Source organism: Marmota marmota, unplaced genomic scaffold (genome assembly GCF_001458135.2).
Source record: "Marmota marmota marmota unplaced genomic scaffold, marMar, whole genome shotgun sequence".
NCBI lineage: Eukaryota > Metazoa > Chordata > Mammalia > Rodentia > Sciuridae > Marmota > Marmota marmota.
Genome location: NW_025999945.1, coordinates 5543739 through 5557952, shown reverse-complemented (window position 1 = coordinate 5557952; position 14214 = coordinate 5543739). Strand labels below are relative to the sequence as shown.

Here is a 14214-nt window from a genome sequence, read left to right as displayed (position 1 = left end):
AGAGAGAGAGAGAGAGAGAGAGAGAGAGAGAGAGAGAGAGAGAAAGCCCTGTTAATGTTTGCACTGTGAGCAGTTTCATCCACAAAAGGGTTTCAGCCAACTGTACTTCCTAGTTCATCCTCAAGTTCCCTAATCACAGCTAAGAGGACGAAAGTCTTCAATTCTACTACCTTGAGGCAAAAAGGAGAAGGGAGGTGACCATCAATGGGACCTACTGCCAACAGCAACCTTGAATGATTGCTTGGAAGCCACTTCCCAACAGGAAGCCCATCCTGTATTTGGATCTCTCATGGCTGGAAGAATAAAGCAACTTCACCCTCTCCCCCAAGAACAGCTTGGTCCTGGGAGGCTGGGATGGGGGGTGGGTCTTGAGTGCTGCTTTGAGAGTTTTGTAGAAGACTTTTTTTCTAAACCAACCTCCTCATGGAACCTGGAAAATGCAAAGGAACCACCACATTTTGCATTTCTCCACCCTTCTCCTGAAGTTGACCGTGAGAAAGAAGTTCTGAAGAGACCATAACCCTGTTCTGGAAGGCCCTGGCAAAAGCTGGCTTCCTTTCAAGGGCCTGTGCCCCAAGAGGAAGGTGAAAGCTGGTCCTTATGGTGCCTGGTGGCTTCTGCAGGTGAAGAGAGTGGGGAAGACGCTTACCCACTGAAGTCACTGCCCTGGGCTTGGGCCTGCCCAGCAATGGCGTCCATGATGGCATCCTGGGAGTACATGCTGATGGGCGTGTTGTACTGTGCATGGATGATGGTGGCCTTGCCACCCAGCCCCTTCACCTCAATGGGCTTGTGAGTGGACAGGGCCGAGTCCTTCAGAGCACTGGGGTTGAAGCGTTCCTGGTAGTCGGCGCTGGGGAAGGGGCACGTGAGGAGCAGGGTAGGGGTGGAGGAGAGAAGGGGAAGGAGAAAAGGGCAACAGGTGGAGGTTACACTAGAGGTCAAGGCCAGGCCTGGTGGTGGTGAGTGTTGAAAGAGATCTCCCAAAGCCCAGGCCTGACCCCAAGCAGATCTCCCAAAGCCCAGGCCTGACCCCGAGATCTCCCACTGTGGGCTGGCAGAGTCTGGTCAGGAAAATCCTCAGCACCTCCCCAAAACTTTGTGCAGAAGGTTTTTCTTGTCTATGTCAGCTGCCCCAAATCCCCAGCAGGCTCTGGCTCAGTCTGAACTAACTGACGCTGGAGGCTCCAGGCATGGAGAGATCTCCCACCACACGCAGCCAGAGAAGCAGAGATAAAAAAAAAAAAAAAAAAAAGATTAGGGGAATGGGGTTCAAGAGAGGGGACAGGAGCTGGGCCACATGAGAGAGGCAGCAACATTGCAAGCTGAGTTCAGAGCTTCCCAAAGGCGAAAAATAGCCACACAGGGTCCCCACAGGGATTCTGAGCAAAGTTTCTCCGAGAAGGGATTCATTCTGTTGGCAATCCTTCTGTAGTCGGAGGCTGTGTTCTTTCAGATGCTTCTGTCCGTGTGTCTTCCTTGGAGCAGAACTTAGGCTTCGCAGGCCCGTCCAGTCCAGGTGTCTGTGTGGCTCACCAGCTTCTACCTATCTGGGGCTCTGCCTTCCAGCAGATAGGTGCCTCCACCCATCCCTCCCCAGGCAAAGACAAGGTGCAGTCCTCCTCAAGGGTCCCACTGGAACAGAGATCTTCAGGCTCACACAAATCCTGGAGACAGCGCAGCACCCCACCCACCCACCTACCAGAGCTAGCTTGCAGGGTTTAAGCAGTTGGAGCAGGAAATTGGTAATGAAATTGGAACCACCAGATAGAGACCCCCTCCCCCCTGCAGCGCCTTCACTCCATCCTCTAGCTTCACACCCATGCAGGCTTACCCAGGGCACAAAAGCACCCTTACTCACACATGCACGCACATACACATGCGGATAGGCACAGGCTATCCACACCCGACAGACACGCAGAGCCATGCTGAGATGGCACACAAGTGCACACACATGCTTTCCTTGGATACTAACTTGGCTGGAGAGTTGGCTACCACCTGGGGAAGAGAGAAAGGGCAAAGAAGACAGCGACGTCAGAATGAGGCTCCTGCAGGGGGAGCTAGAACACTAGGACCGCCTGCACACTGGCCATGATAGATGGATGGCCCAACAGCACTGTGTGAAGAGAGTAAGGAGTGAAAAGGAGAGAGCGCGCTCAGGATCAGAGACCACGGCCTCCAGGACCCTCGGTTTGGATTGGAGATATCAACACAGCAGTATTCCCTCCATGGTGGGCTTCCATGCCCTCAGCTTTGCTAGGAGAAGGGTTTTCTTGTTCAACTCATGGGCATTCGTACCATGTACAAGAATCCCCCACATACAGCCTGGCTGTAGACCCCAGAGAGGAATCTGGGGATGGAGAAAGGATCAACAGGGCTGCGTGAAGAAGAGCCAAATCCCCACCCACCTCCTCCTAGACAGTAGCTCTGGACTTAGCTCTGTTTCATGGGGGCAACTCAGGAGTTCCGTTCCCTGAGCAGGCATTGCAGTGGGGCTGTGTGGGGTGAGGGGATACTTGGAACACTTTCCTCTTTCCAGAGGAGGGGCATGCCACAGCAAGGAGGTGAATGAGGAGGCCCAGGAAGAGTGTGAGTCCCAAGCTTGCTACAGGAAAGGCCAAAGCTGGGTAGCCCAGCTTGGATACCAGAGAGGGACCTGCCCCTTGCTCTGATATAAGAGCCAGTCTCCTAAAGCCTGATCTCTTTGGGGAGTACTGTCTATATCATGATTCTTTAAATACAAATTACCTAAGGTGGCAGCCCTGTGGCCAGTAGCCCTGTCTGAAACCTGATACAGAAAGAGTAGAGGGCAGTGGGCTCTGTCTCCAAACTCTACCACCTGCCTGAGCAGCCCACTGTTGGGCTCTGACTGGAGAAAATTTGGCTCCAAGTGGCCTGGCCCTGGTCTCCTTGTAGCCAGGACCCCACTCCAGGGAACTTCATGGTGGCTCTGCTCAGCTCCAGGCCCACCCTGTCTCAGAGCTGATAAAATTCTCTCTGTCCTCCCAGGCTCAAAATAGCCACAAGTAGATCTATATTAGGAAAGGGCCAGCATGGAACTTCCATTCCTTCTCCATGTTTGGCCAGTGCTGACAGCTGCAGGGTCAGCCCTTGCCCTAACCAGCCCAGTGTCCCTTGCAGAGGACAGTGTTGGCCTGGCGGGGTGTCAGCCAGCACCTTCTTTGGCATTGGTTCCTCCCCCTGCTGAGGACCCCAGGCTGGGGTGCCTACAGCAGACGTGGTGAGGAGCCAGTGCCCAGGTCTTGTTGCCAAGATGCTACACCTGTCTAAGGTACTTTGTACTGAGTGGCCTGAGGAACACTGCCCTTCAATGCCAGCCTCAGACAGGATGAGAAGCAGGTCGCAGGGATGCTCAGGCCTGCCTACCCTTGCATTACATCCATTCCTCTCACCCCTCCAAGGAGATACAAGCTGTCCAGAGGAGAGAGCCAGGGAGGGGCTTCCTTTTGGAGCCAGACAGATCAGAGATTGAATCCTGACCCTACCTCCTAGCACTGGGACTCCAGGCAAGTTACCCACCCCTCTCAGCCTCTGTGTTCTCATTCATAAAATGGAGATGATGGTATCCCCCCACACACAGATGGACTATTCCAGTGAACAACAGGATCCTGTCCAAAGCCCCCAGCCTAGGCTAAATGTGCAATGGAGGGATGTAGAGATCAGCATTTGCTAACCTTGTTGCTTTCAAGCAGTTAGACACTCATCAAAGGCAGTGGCCTTGGCCTAGCAGAGGCTCCAGCCCTTCCTATTCTCACTCCTGGAACAGCAGCATTAGGTTTTACTCTAGATGAAGCACCAAACTCCCTCCCACTCCTGGCTCATCTTCCCTTGGAGGAACCTGTTGGATCCTGCCTCTCTGGTTGTCTCTGGTTGACACTTTTGTCAGGTTCTGGGCAACCCTTGTGCCAACAGAATGGCACCTGGGGAGTCAAAAGAAGTAGGGGTTGGAGCTGGCCTCTGACTTTCTGGGCAGTAGATGACCTATCTCAAAGCAAGATGGAGTCAGGCAGACCCAGATGCCAGTGTATGTGCCACTTGCTGCTGTGGAATCTTGGGCAAACTATTCATTCTCTGAGCCTCTGTTTTCACGGCTGTAGGTTGAGGGGAAACAATGCCCACCTCTGAAGTTACTGAGAGATTAAGCCAGTCTCCCAGCCCAGAGTCAAAGCTCAGTCAAGGGGAGACATTATCACCACGGCAGGTGGGCTTCCCAGGCAAGCTAGTCCACCAGAGTCCAGCCTTCCTACCTGGGGCAAGTCCCAGAAAGGATCAGGAAGGTCTACCAGTCCATCAAAGGCAGGACAAGGTGGCCATCTCTGTTCTGATATTTTCAGAGTTTTCTTGCAAAAATCCCTTGCCAGGGAAGCCATTGAGGGTGAAGAGGGGGAGGTGCTGGTCCACATGGCTCTGCCACTTTGGCTCAAGGAAGCCATGACATGCCAGAGGCCAGATTCTCTCAGGGCCTAGAAAGAGCTGGGAAATTGGGAGGTCCAGAGGAACACGGAGCTGATGGGGCACAGCAAGGGCAACGTGAAGGGCAAGGCTGGGGTTAGACTGACCAGATTCTTGTTTTAAATCTTCTGGGTACCAACTGTGTAACTCCAGGCAATGGGCACTGTGTGGTAAGTGTGTGACAGGGCAGAACTCAGTGCTTTACATGTGTTGTCCCCTTTACCTTCCCCATAACCCCGAGATGTGGACAGTGTGATTCCTCCCACAGAACCCCCTACAGGCTACCTTGCCCTCACAGCCTGCCCTGCCTGTTGCACCCAGAGATAACCAGAGGCATTGGAAATGGAAGCTACTAAGAAACAAGAGATGGGAAGGGCCTGGACACTAGAACGGGCCACGAGAGGACTTCCTTCCTTCAGCCTCCTCCAAGAAGCCCCAGATCCATGTTCCTCTAACTCCTACTCTCAGAGTCTCACCAGCTAGACCATGGGGGGCCTGCCCAACCTAACCAGGGTCCCTGCAATCCCCCTCCCCTCACACCCTTGCCAGTCTCTCCACTGTCAGCTCCTGGGCTCCCTCTCCCAGGCAGCCTTCCCAAAAGACTCCCGAGTCCTAGGGAATTGGCCCTCCACCTGGAACTCTTCCCTGTTCCTGCCTCAGGGTTCCTGAAGTGTGTGTGGCTCCTGAAGGCAGCAGGCTGTCCAGTCCCATGAGGAGGGGTGTGTCCTGCTATGAAAATTTGGGAAATTGAAGTCTCACGTATGTAGGCCTGACTGGGTGCCTTAGTAGCAAGGCAATTGGACCTCAACTTAACCTTCTCTGGAGCCTCAGTTTCTTCTGCAAAAAGCCTGCATGTCACCCCCCTGGGTAGATGTATAAAGCATTGATGTGCCCGGCTCACGGCAAACGTCAATAGGGTCTTTGCTTGCATTGCCCTCCAATGCTGCCTCATGGGCATAGGGTGGCTGAATTGAAGCCACTTCTCTCCAATCACCTGCTCAGTCCTCTGCTGAGCACCGAGGACCCAGGTGGCCCCAGGTGGCCCCAGACCACCAGTGGAGAGCTGTGCATTCATTACCTACCCTCCTAGGAGTCCAGCACCTGAGGCCTTCCCTCGGAGGCTCATCTGATACATCTGAGCCATCTCCCTCAGGGTCTCTGCTGAATACAGGCCAATGGGGTTGTTATACTGCCTTGGCTGGCTCGGACCTGGCAGGACTTTCAGGCTGAGTGGGTCCCGGGCCCCCTCAGGGATGGCCTTGGCCCCTGGGCTGTCCCGTGGAGGGCCGAGGTCCGAGGCCTCCGTGTGAGAGGAGCAGATGGAGGTCTGGGAGAAGGAGGAGCTAAAGGTGCCCCTGAGCTCCAGGGTGCTTGGGGTGCCCAAGCTGGCCCTTGCCTCAGGGTTGGGGCTTGGTGCCGCCAGGCTGCCGTTCGTGTCCTGAGCAGGGTCCTGACACAGGGCAGCACCATGCAGGGGAGAGAGAAGAGAGTGGTTAGAGGCCACGCATGTGCAGTGCTTCTGCATAGACTTGAAATGGGAGGGTTAGTGCGAGCACCCTGCAGCCTGCCACCTGCCACCTGCCACCTGCAGCCCGCTGCCTGGAGCACCCAGATGGGACACTGGCACAGAAGGGTTTTGTCTAGAGGAGTGGGGGAGGCCCACAACTCCTAGCCTGCAGACTGGCTTCCACCTGGACACAAATGCAAAGCCCTGCACAGAAAGCCAAACCTATCTCTGGGGCCCAAGGAAGTGGTGTGGGGCCAGGGGATAGTAAGTAGAGGTCCCCTCCATCCTGTTGGTGTTCTCTCTTCTCCTGAGAGGGGCATACTGTGGACACAGCCCAGTCTCCTGGAATACTAACGTCACACTGAGAACCACCCTGCCCCCCTCAGGGTCTCTGCTACCATCCAGTAGAAACCCAGGCAGATGGGATCCTCAGGGCAAGCCAGGTGGGAGTGCCAGAAGGGCAATTAAGGAAGTAGGTGGCCTATTTAGTCTTTTTAGTCCACTTCTGCAACTTCTCTCAAACAGCTCTCTGCCCACTTCCCCAATCTGTGATTTATCTCAACCCCTGTATGCCTCTTCTCCTCTGTCTTCCCTGCCCACCTCCACCACTGCCCAATCTGCTCCAATAGAGCAGGCTGCAGGAACCTTGGGCTGGGCCTTCCTAGCTTTGGGTCAAGCCCCTTGGACCGCGGGGCTGAACTGCTTAGAGGGAGTTTTGGAAAGACCCCTGAGCACAATGGTGAGGTCTGGGGCCAGGGCTCTCCATCCTTCATCACCTGATCTGCCTGCCTCTAAGGCCACAACCAGTTTTTCTGACAGGAAGGTGGGCAAGTAGGAACTAGAGGAAGAGAGAGCCGTGTGGAGGAGAAGCCCTGAGGGCCAGTAGGCTCCTTCATGCCTGGGAGTGCCTCCTTGGTTGATTGACACGAGTTGAAGCTTCTGCCATGGTCACTCCCAGCCCTAGTGTTCTTGGACATCTTGCTTCTGCCTGGCCAGAACGACCACCTCTCTTCTAGAACACTATTGCCCAAGCTGGCTTCCTATCAGCACAGCCAGGGGACCTGGGATGGTGGCTAGCACCAGGCAGTACCCCACATCTCAGTACTTCATGGAGGGCCTGAATGCCTCTCCTGAGAATCATCAATGGCAGGGCAGGGGCAGGCAGGAGCCACAGCTGAAAGTGGACCTCACTGCGACAATCTGCACCTACCTTCTGGTGAGGGATCACCGGCAGAGGGGACTGGATGGGGGGTGCAGTTGTGGAGATGGCAACAGGACGTTTTGACCTGGAGAAACCAGAAATGGGAACAAGTGAGGACAGTTGCCCCTGGGGCCAGGATCTTCTGCCTGGGCAAGGCTACAAGGGACAGTCAGGTTAGAGGGCCTGAGGTTCACTGTCCGACCAATGGCTGGGTCTCCCCGGGAAAGGTTCTTGACCCGACCAGAATGGAGAAGTTGTAGACCTTGGGCACTCTGATCAGTACCATGGGCCCCTGCTATGTCCTTGGGAGGCTGTCTGGACCAAAAAGCAGGGAAGATCCTGGTTTCTAGGTCCCATACTGGCAGTACTGTTGCTACTGTCTCTGAGCCTCATGTGTAAAGTGAGGCAGTAACATCTTGACAGTGACTTGGACTAGTTTTTCATAGCACAGGGCTGGGCCCATTCAATTGTTAGGGACAACCCCTCTTTTGCACCTACCCCATGCCCACTCTCAAACATCTGGCCCTGCTCTGAAGAGATTCCACTTACTTCTGCAGGGTGAGGCTCAGGTTGTAGCTGGCAGACTTGATCTTGTTCTGGGCTTCCAGGTGGGTCATAGTGTCTGTGTTGACGCCGTCGATGGCCACCACAAGGTCACCTTGGCTGAGCTGGGACTGGGCTGCCTTGCTACCTGGTGTGATCTGATTGGACAACAGAAGAGGGATGAGCATAAGGAGGCTGGTCCTAAGGATAGACCAGTCCTTAAGGAGGAGGCATATGGACTATCCAGTAGAAACCCATCGTGTTGTCTTTCATTCACTATGTTCATACCTGCTGCTCACCAAGCCTGCTTCCTCTACCTGGAACATGGATACTATATTTCCTAGTGCTTTGTATCCAATTATAGCAGTGGTACTAACTCTGGTCAGTGGAATGAGCGGGTAAGTAATGCATGTCACTTCCAGGTCTGCCCTGCCATCATCCTTGTGATCCTGCACACTGTTTGTTGGCTAAGTGCAAAGGATGGAGAGGAGCACAACCAGGCTGCTAACTGGAAGGGGCCTGGATCCTGGAGTCCCTGCCTGGAGGAGAGATGATTAAGGAACCCCACATCACATGCTGTAATAGACTTTCATTGTGCTGAGCTATTGAGATTTGGTGTTCATTTGTTACATTAGTTAGCCTACTATTACCCTTGTACTCTAAGAGCCTAGCACTTTCCAGGTCCCAGGCGGGAAGGGAGACCTAGGAGTAGAAACTCAGCACTCCCCATCCCAAAGACACTGACAGGCCAAGGGGCAGGATAAATGCACCTACTCAAAAGCATCCTAATGTCAGGGGCTTCATGCTACCATGGCAGGTGTATAGAGGGCGGAGGGAGCCATCCACCCGCCTAGGTGAGCAAAATTGGCTGGGAAACAGGGCAGAGTCTAGAGGTTCCATCTCCAGTATAACCTCAGAGAATACCATTGAGATCCTGCCCCAGGAACACCCCATGGGTTATCAGGAAGGCAGGCCCCGTGGGATATTACCTGGTATGCCAGGGTGGCTCAGACTGTGCTCTCGAAGGCATCATGCCCAAAGCTAAATTTTGCCTGCCTGGCTCCAAGTAATGTCACCCTGAATGCCATGGAGGCCCCACCCACAGTGATGTTCAAAGTACCTGGTGACACCACTTAAAATGGCGTGATAAACTGCCCTTAGTGATAGCCCTATCCCAAAGATAATTTATTGGATGTCATGGAGACTTTAGCTTCATTCCCTGAGATTTTCCATTGAATGTCCAGCCCCTGCTGATATCACATAGAATGACTTTAGGACTTGACCCCATGACACCATACAAGAGGCCCCTACTTATGACATCTGTGGAATGCCAGGTAGACCCCATCCCCAATGATATCACAGGAAATAGGAGGCTCTGCCTTCCCACCCTGACTCTGGCTATGGCTGAAGGGTGTCCCTTGGCTTTGCCCCCTGTACACACCCACCAGCTAGTACTCTTGGCTTCTATGGGCACATCCTAGTCACCTTCTTGGCTATGATCCAGGGACAAGGCCAGCTCCTAATGTTGGCAAAAAACAGATTCTGGCCAAGGACTGGGGATCATCCTAGAAGGAGCCCAGAGAGGACTTGGGGACAGTCCTGTGTCCCATGTGCCAAGCCTGGATGGGCCTCCAGCTAGTTCCTGGGCTCACAGACATGGATAGAGGCCTCCTGCCAGGCCCCTCACAGGGAATCCCATTTAAATCAGGGTGCCCCGGCAGTCACCCATCTCCAGGCCACTCCCAGATGGACTCTACAGGGTGCACCCAGAAACTGAATGGCTTTTGCGTAATCACAGCACCAATCTCAGAAACACTGCCTATACAATGCAAATGATGACAGCAAAAACCTGCCTTTGCAGCCCTGGGTGTCTTCTTAAATACTAGCCATATTGTATGCAGAATACCCCTCCTTCAACCCCTGAATCTGCAGGCTAAAAAAAGGACAATAGAGAAACACATGCCTAGATTTCCAGAAAGCCCAGCTCAATCTCCAGACTCCATAGGGGCAGATGCCCTATAGAATTACTTGGGATTTCTCCAAATACACTCTTCTCCCTAAATGTGTTGCTATACGGATCCTCTTCTAATGATAGGAGTGTGTTGCTGCCTTGGAGAGGGGCAGTTAACCAACAATACTGAACAAGACCAAAATATTTTCCTAGACCAAGAGGGGACTCATGAAGACACAGAACTGCCTCGCCCCACCAGGCTGTGCTGAAGAAAATCTACTTGCCTTCTGGCTTCTTGTGCAGGGCTCTGCCATCCCCAACAATTCATTATAGACTTTTTCCAACATGGAAAAAGTTGAAAAAATTCTACAGTGAACACTGAAATACCCACCACCATAGTTCTGGGATAATATTTAATTCATCTTGCTTTACCACACATCTATCCCGCTATCTATCCATCCTCCAATCCTTATTTCAGAGGCATTTCGAAGAAGTTACAAACACTATGTGCTTTTATTCAAGGTGATTTTTGCAACTACTATACTGTTCCTAGTGCACTGTCCACAAGGCTCCCCCAGAGCAGGTCACACCTGAGCAGGAAGATACCTGTCATGCTTGTCCCCATGCTTATTACCTACTGCTTATTACCTCATGGTGTGGCTCCCCATAGTAGGTAACTCTCAGCATGTCCGCTCCACAGCAAGACAACTTTATAGGATAATACACCCAGATGCTTCTTACCATCTACAGAAAAGGGGTTGTCTCTGGCAGCAGAAATCTGGGGGAGGGGAAATACACAGCTGCAAATCTCACACAAAAGGACAGGATCTGCAGCCACAGAAGGGACACTGCCAGGCAGGATGGGAGCATCCAGAAGATCATGCGAGTGTGATCAAGAGCACCAGAATGATATCCAAAGGAGGTTGGGCCCTATAAGCTAGGGCCAGCTGCAGGCCAGCTGGAATGTCCTTCTTTCAGATTTGCTTTGGTGACATCTTTCTCTCTCAGGCATAGGCCAGCTCATGCCAGTCCTTCCCTTTGGGTCCTGCCTGGCTCCTCCTCATCCTCAGGTGTGAGCTGGGGTGATCCTCATTCCTGAGGAGAGCTCAGCCTCCCTGGAGCCAGGTCAGTAGCCATATACCCTGGCGGAGAGATATGAGCTGGCTCCAGTGTGCCCTTGGCGTCTCTCTCCCTGCACCTGTGTCTGCTCATCAGGGCACACAGCTGGCCTAGACTTTGGCTGCCCCAAGCAGAGTCAAATGTCCCTCAGGGTTGGGTGGGGTGCAGATATACTCTTATAGGGAGATGCTCTTCTGTTCTGCCCAAGTGCCCTTAGAGAAGGCAGGATGGAGGCAGGAACCCCAAAGGCAGCCAAGGGCCATCAGGTCCTTTACCCTAAACCCAGGAGCAGACTGCCCTGGCTGGGAAAGAGAAATGGCACCCTTGGACTCTTGTGCACTGCCAGAGCCTGGGCTCATGAAAAGTATAGTCCAGCATGATATGTCTGTGCATCTTTTATCTGACTCTCCATCCCTTTTGTATCAGAAAAGACTCAAAGCTCCCAAATTCTTGGAAGGGTTTCTTCTTTATTTTTTCTTTAAAAAAAATCTTCCTACTCCATTTTGGGCATTTAAATTCCTCTGAAATGAGTAGTTTATTCCCACCTCACTTTTCAGTTTTCTTTAGTTGACAGACACCTCTCAACAGGGACCCCCAACCCCTGAGCAGATCCCAGAGACCCCCAGGAGGGAGCACTGATGACAAGCTCTGGGTATTTGGATATTTGGAGGCCAAGTTCAGCGACCTGGCTCACAGGAGCCCTTCTACCTTGCTGGACTGTGGTCTTAGGGCCCACCAGAGGGTGGCACAGGAATGGCTGGTACCCCAGGGTCATCTACATGTACCTACAAGGGAGGCAGCAAAAGAAAGAGCATGGACTTTGGAATGAGCTTCCCTCAAGTATCCCGTCGAGAGAGTGTGACATCCCTCAGGATGATTGTAAGGACTATATTATTAAACAGGGGATTATGTAAGGAGGGTGCAGAGCTGAGAAAGTTCCAGAGAAGCTCCAAACCAAGAAAGTGTGAGTGCTGACCCTGTCCCCTCCCCCCCACCCCCAGAGGTGCCAGAAGGGCTGAAGTCTCAGCCTTATCCCCAGGCTCCACAGGAAACAAGATCCAGCGCTGGCAGAGGGTGGGAGGCAAGAGGTCAGCCCCAAATGACCAGTACTGAGTCAACTGCTGTCCTTACAGGGGCCTGGGTCAGGGGAATTCTATCCAAGGTCCCAAGGAAGTAAGGTGCCAGTAGGGACTCCAGCACACCCAGGCTGTGGCTTCCTAATCCCCCAGCACCCTGGCAACAGGGACAATAGCTGGCAGCCTCCCTGCTGGCAGTTGGGCTCTGTACAAGCTTCCAGCCATCACTCTTGGTACTCAGCAGCAGGCAGGCTCCTGCCTTCCATCTCTTCTGGATTTGCCAGGTGTGGCAGGGTAGGGCCAGGGGCAGGTAGTAAAGCCTTAGGAGATTACAACTTCCATAGCTCCTCCTCTCAACCCTTCCCCGGGATTTCCCCCTGAATCCCTGGGTACATTTTAACATTTTTAACATTGTGTGATTAAATTACCACTGTGCCATGCTTGCTCCCTTCCCATCTGTCCTCCCCTGGGGCCCTGCCCCAGCCCTCATCCTCTCACTGGAACCTCTGTCTCCCCACAGCCCCCACTCTCCAGTCCCACCTCGGCCAATAAATAAGTCAAAATTTCTTCAGTGTCCTGCCTTGTTTGTTCTAATTGGATCCTGTCTCGTTTCTCTCCCTTTGTCACCTCCAGACTTCCGAAGAAGAGACTTGAAGGTCTCAGCCCCATTACTCCCACCCCTCTCACACTCAGCCATCCAGCTTTGGCCCCCATCTAGCCACATATAACAACAGCCCCCCTATGTTCAAGCCGGGTGGGTGGGGTTGTCACTGCTCCTCTCTAGCTGACCACGCCCTCCCCTGCCTCTCCAGGCCCAGCCACTGTCCCTCTCCTCTCCTCCTGTCCAGGCCTATAGCTCTGTTTACGTCCTGGGTATGGCCAGTAAAATGCTCTCCTGTGCACTTGGCTCTCAGGGTCTCCCAGCAAAGCCAATTTCATGCCTCTTAGGATGGAGAAAGCTGTGTTTGGCAATTAGAGGACTGGAGATGGGGCCCAAGGGGAAGCTGCAATCAGGGGCAGCCCCTGCACGGGAGAGAGTCATTCAGAAAGGGAAGGAAACTGGGGGGACCTCGGTCCCCAGGCTAGAGGGATGTCCACTTGGGGCTCTGTCCTCCTCACACCTGCTGCCCCCCAATGCCTTTAACCCAGGCTTCCTGGGACTGCCCGTGCAGTTGCCCTTGCTCTGGTCCAGAGGCCTCTGAAGGTCCCCTCCCTAGGATCTAGCCAGCTTTCTGTCCACTTCCTTCAGAGCTATCAAGGGGTCAGAGATAGCAGGGAAGGCCTGGTCTGGGGAGAGGGTGTCTCTAAGAATTCATTCCCAGCTGTGACTCTGCGGTCTTCACTTATCTTCCCCTGTTTGATAGATGGATCGCTGGAGGTCTCAGAGGCTTGCCTGACCTTCAGTGAGGCTATAAACAGCATGGCCTGTCAGCACTGCTAGGCGCTGCCTGAGTGACAGTGAGACGTGCTCCAGCGACCTCAAAATTCCAGGAATTGCCTGCACAACTACCCCAGAATAGTCTTGGCTTGTCCCCATCTGTCTCCCCAGGGATCCTCTGTTCTCAGTGTCCCCACCTCAGCTGGGAGAATCCAATAAATACTGAAACCGAAACCAGCATAAAAGCAGAGGCTGCTGGACTGGTGTCTGCCAGGTGAGGTTGGTGAGGCCCAGGGCTGGAGGCCTTCCAGCAGAGGCGGGCCTTGCCTGGACCCAGACTCACCCTGCCACTCTGCCAGCCTTGCAACCAGCCAAGTGGGAAGTTTTCTTACATTTGTACTCTCACATCTAGAAGAAAGCACTGTCCCTTCCTCCAGAGAGTTCTGGCCTGGCATCTCTTTGAGGGGGACAGTCCCGGTGCAGCAGGGCCCATTTTACAGATAAGAGGACTGAGGCTGGACGGATGATGACAGAGCTGAGAGTAGCAGAGCTGAACAAAAGCACAGCACCTTCATAAAAATGGGGGCATAACAGGCATGAAGGGGTAAGGCCCTGACTGTGGCCCCAGCCCCTGGCCAGCTGCTGGGGCAAAGCGGGGCTGGGCCTTTGGAGCTGCTCCCTCCTTGGCTGCTCCCACCCCTCCCCTACTTCCTGGAGAACTGGCTGGGGTTGGGGAGGGTGGGGTGAGAGGGCAGCTCATGTTGCAGGCCCTACAGCACCTGTCCAGGATAAATAAAGGCATTTCCCCTCCACTCTCCCAGTCCCCTCCTGAACCCCCTTCTCTGTGGGTCATCCTTTGTACACTAGTAAAAGTACCCTGTTAAGACCCACAGAAGGGAGCCCTTGCACAGCTGCTACTGCCTCAGGTTGCTTTAGTGGGGCCCATGGACAAGGCAGGGCTGGGTA

The 14214-nt window shown here is 53.6% G+C and overlaps 1 protein-coding gene across 15 annotated transcripts in view; it reads right to left on the bottom strand.

Moving 5' to 3' along the window:
• The window catches only part of Ldb3 (LIM domain binding 3), a 65206-nt gene that overhangs the window by 46421 nt on the left and 4571 nt on the right, over positions 1-14214 (bottom strand). For 7 of the 15 annotated variants that reach the window (XM_048801694.1, XM_048801686.1, XM_015500073.2 and 4 more), the window contains exons 3-6: positions 7731-7882; positions 7191-7266; positions 1976-1998; positions 650-853 (exon numbers count right to left, since the gene is read on the bottom strand). In XM_048801694.1, coding sequence (XP_048657651.1) covers positions 650-853; positions 1976-1998; positions 7191-7266; positions 7731-7882 — 455 coding nt within the window. Of the gene's footprint in view, positions 1-649; positions 854-1975; positions 1999-5555; positions 5924-7190; positions 7267-7730; positions 7883-14214 lie in introns of all 15 variants that reach the window. The other 8 variants (XM_048801685.1, XM_048801693.1, XM_048801683.1 and 5 more) reach the window with 2 other exon arrangements.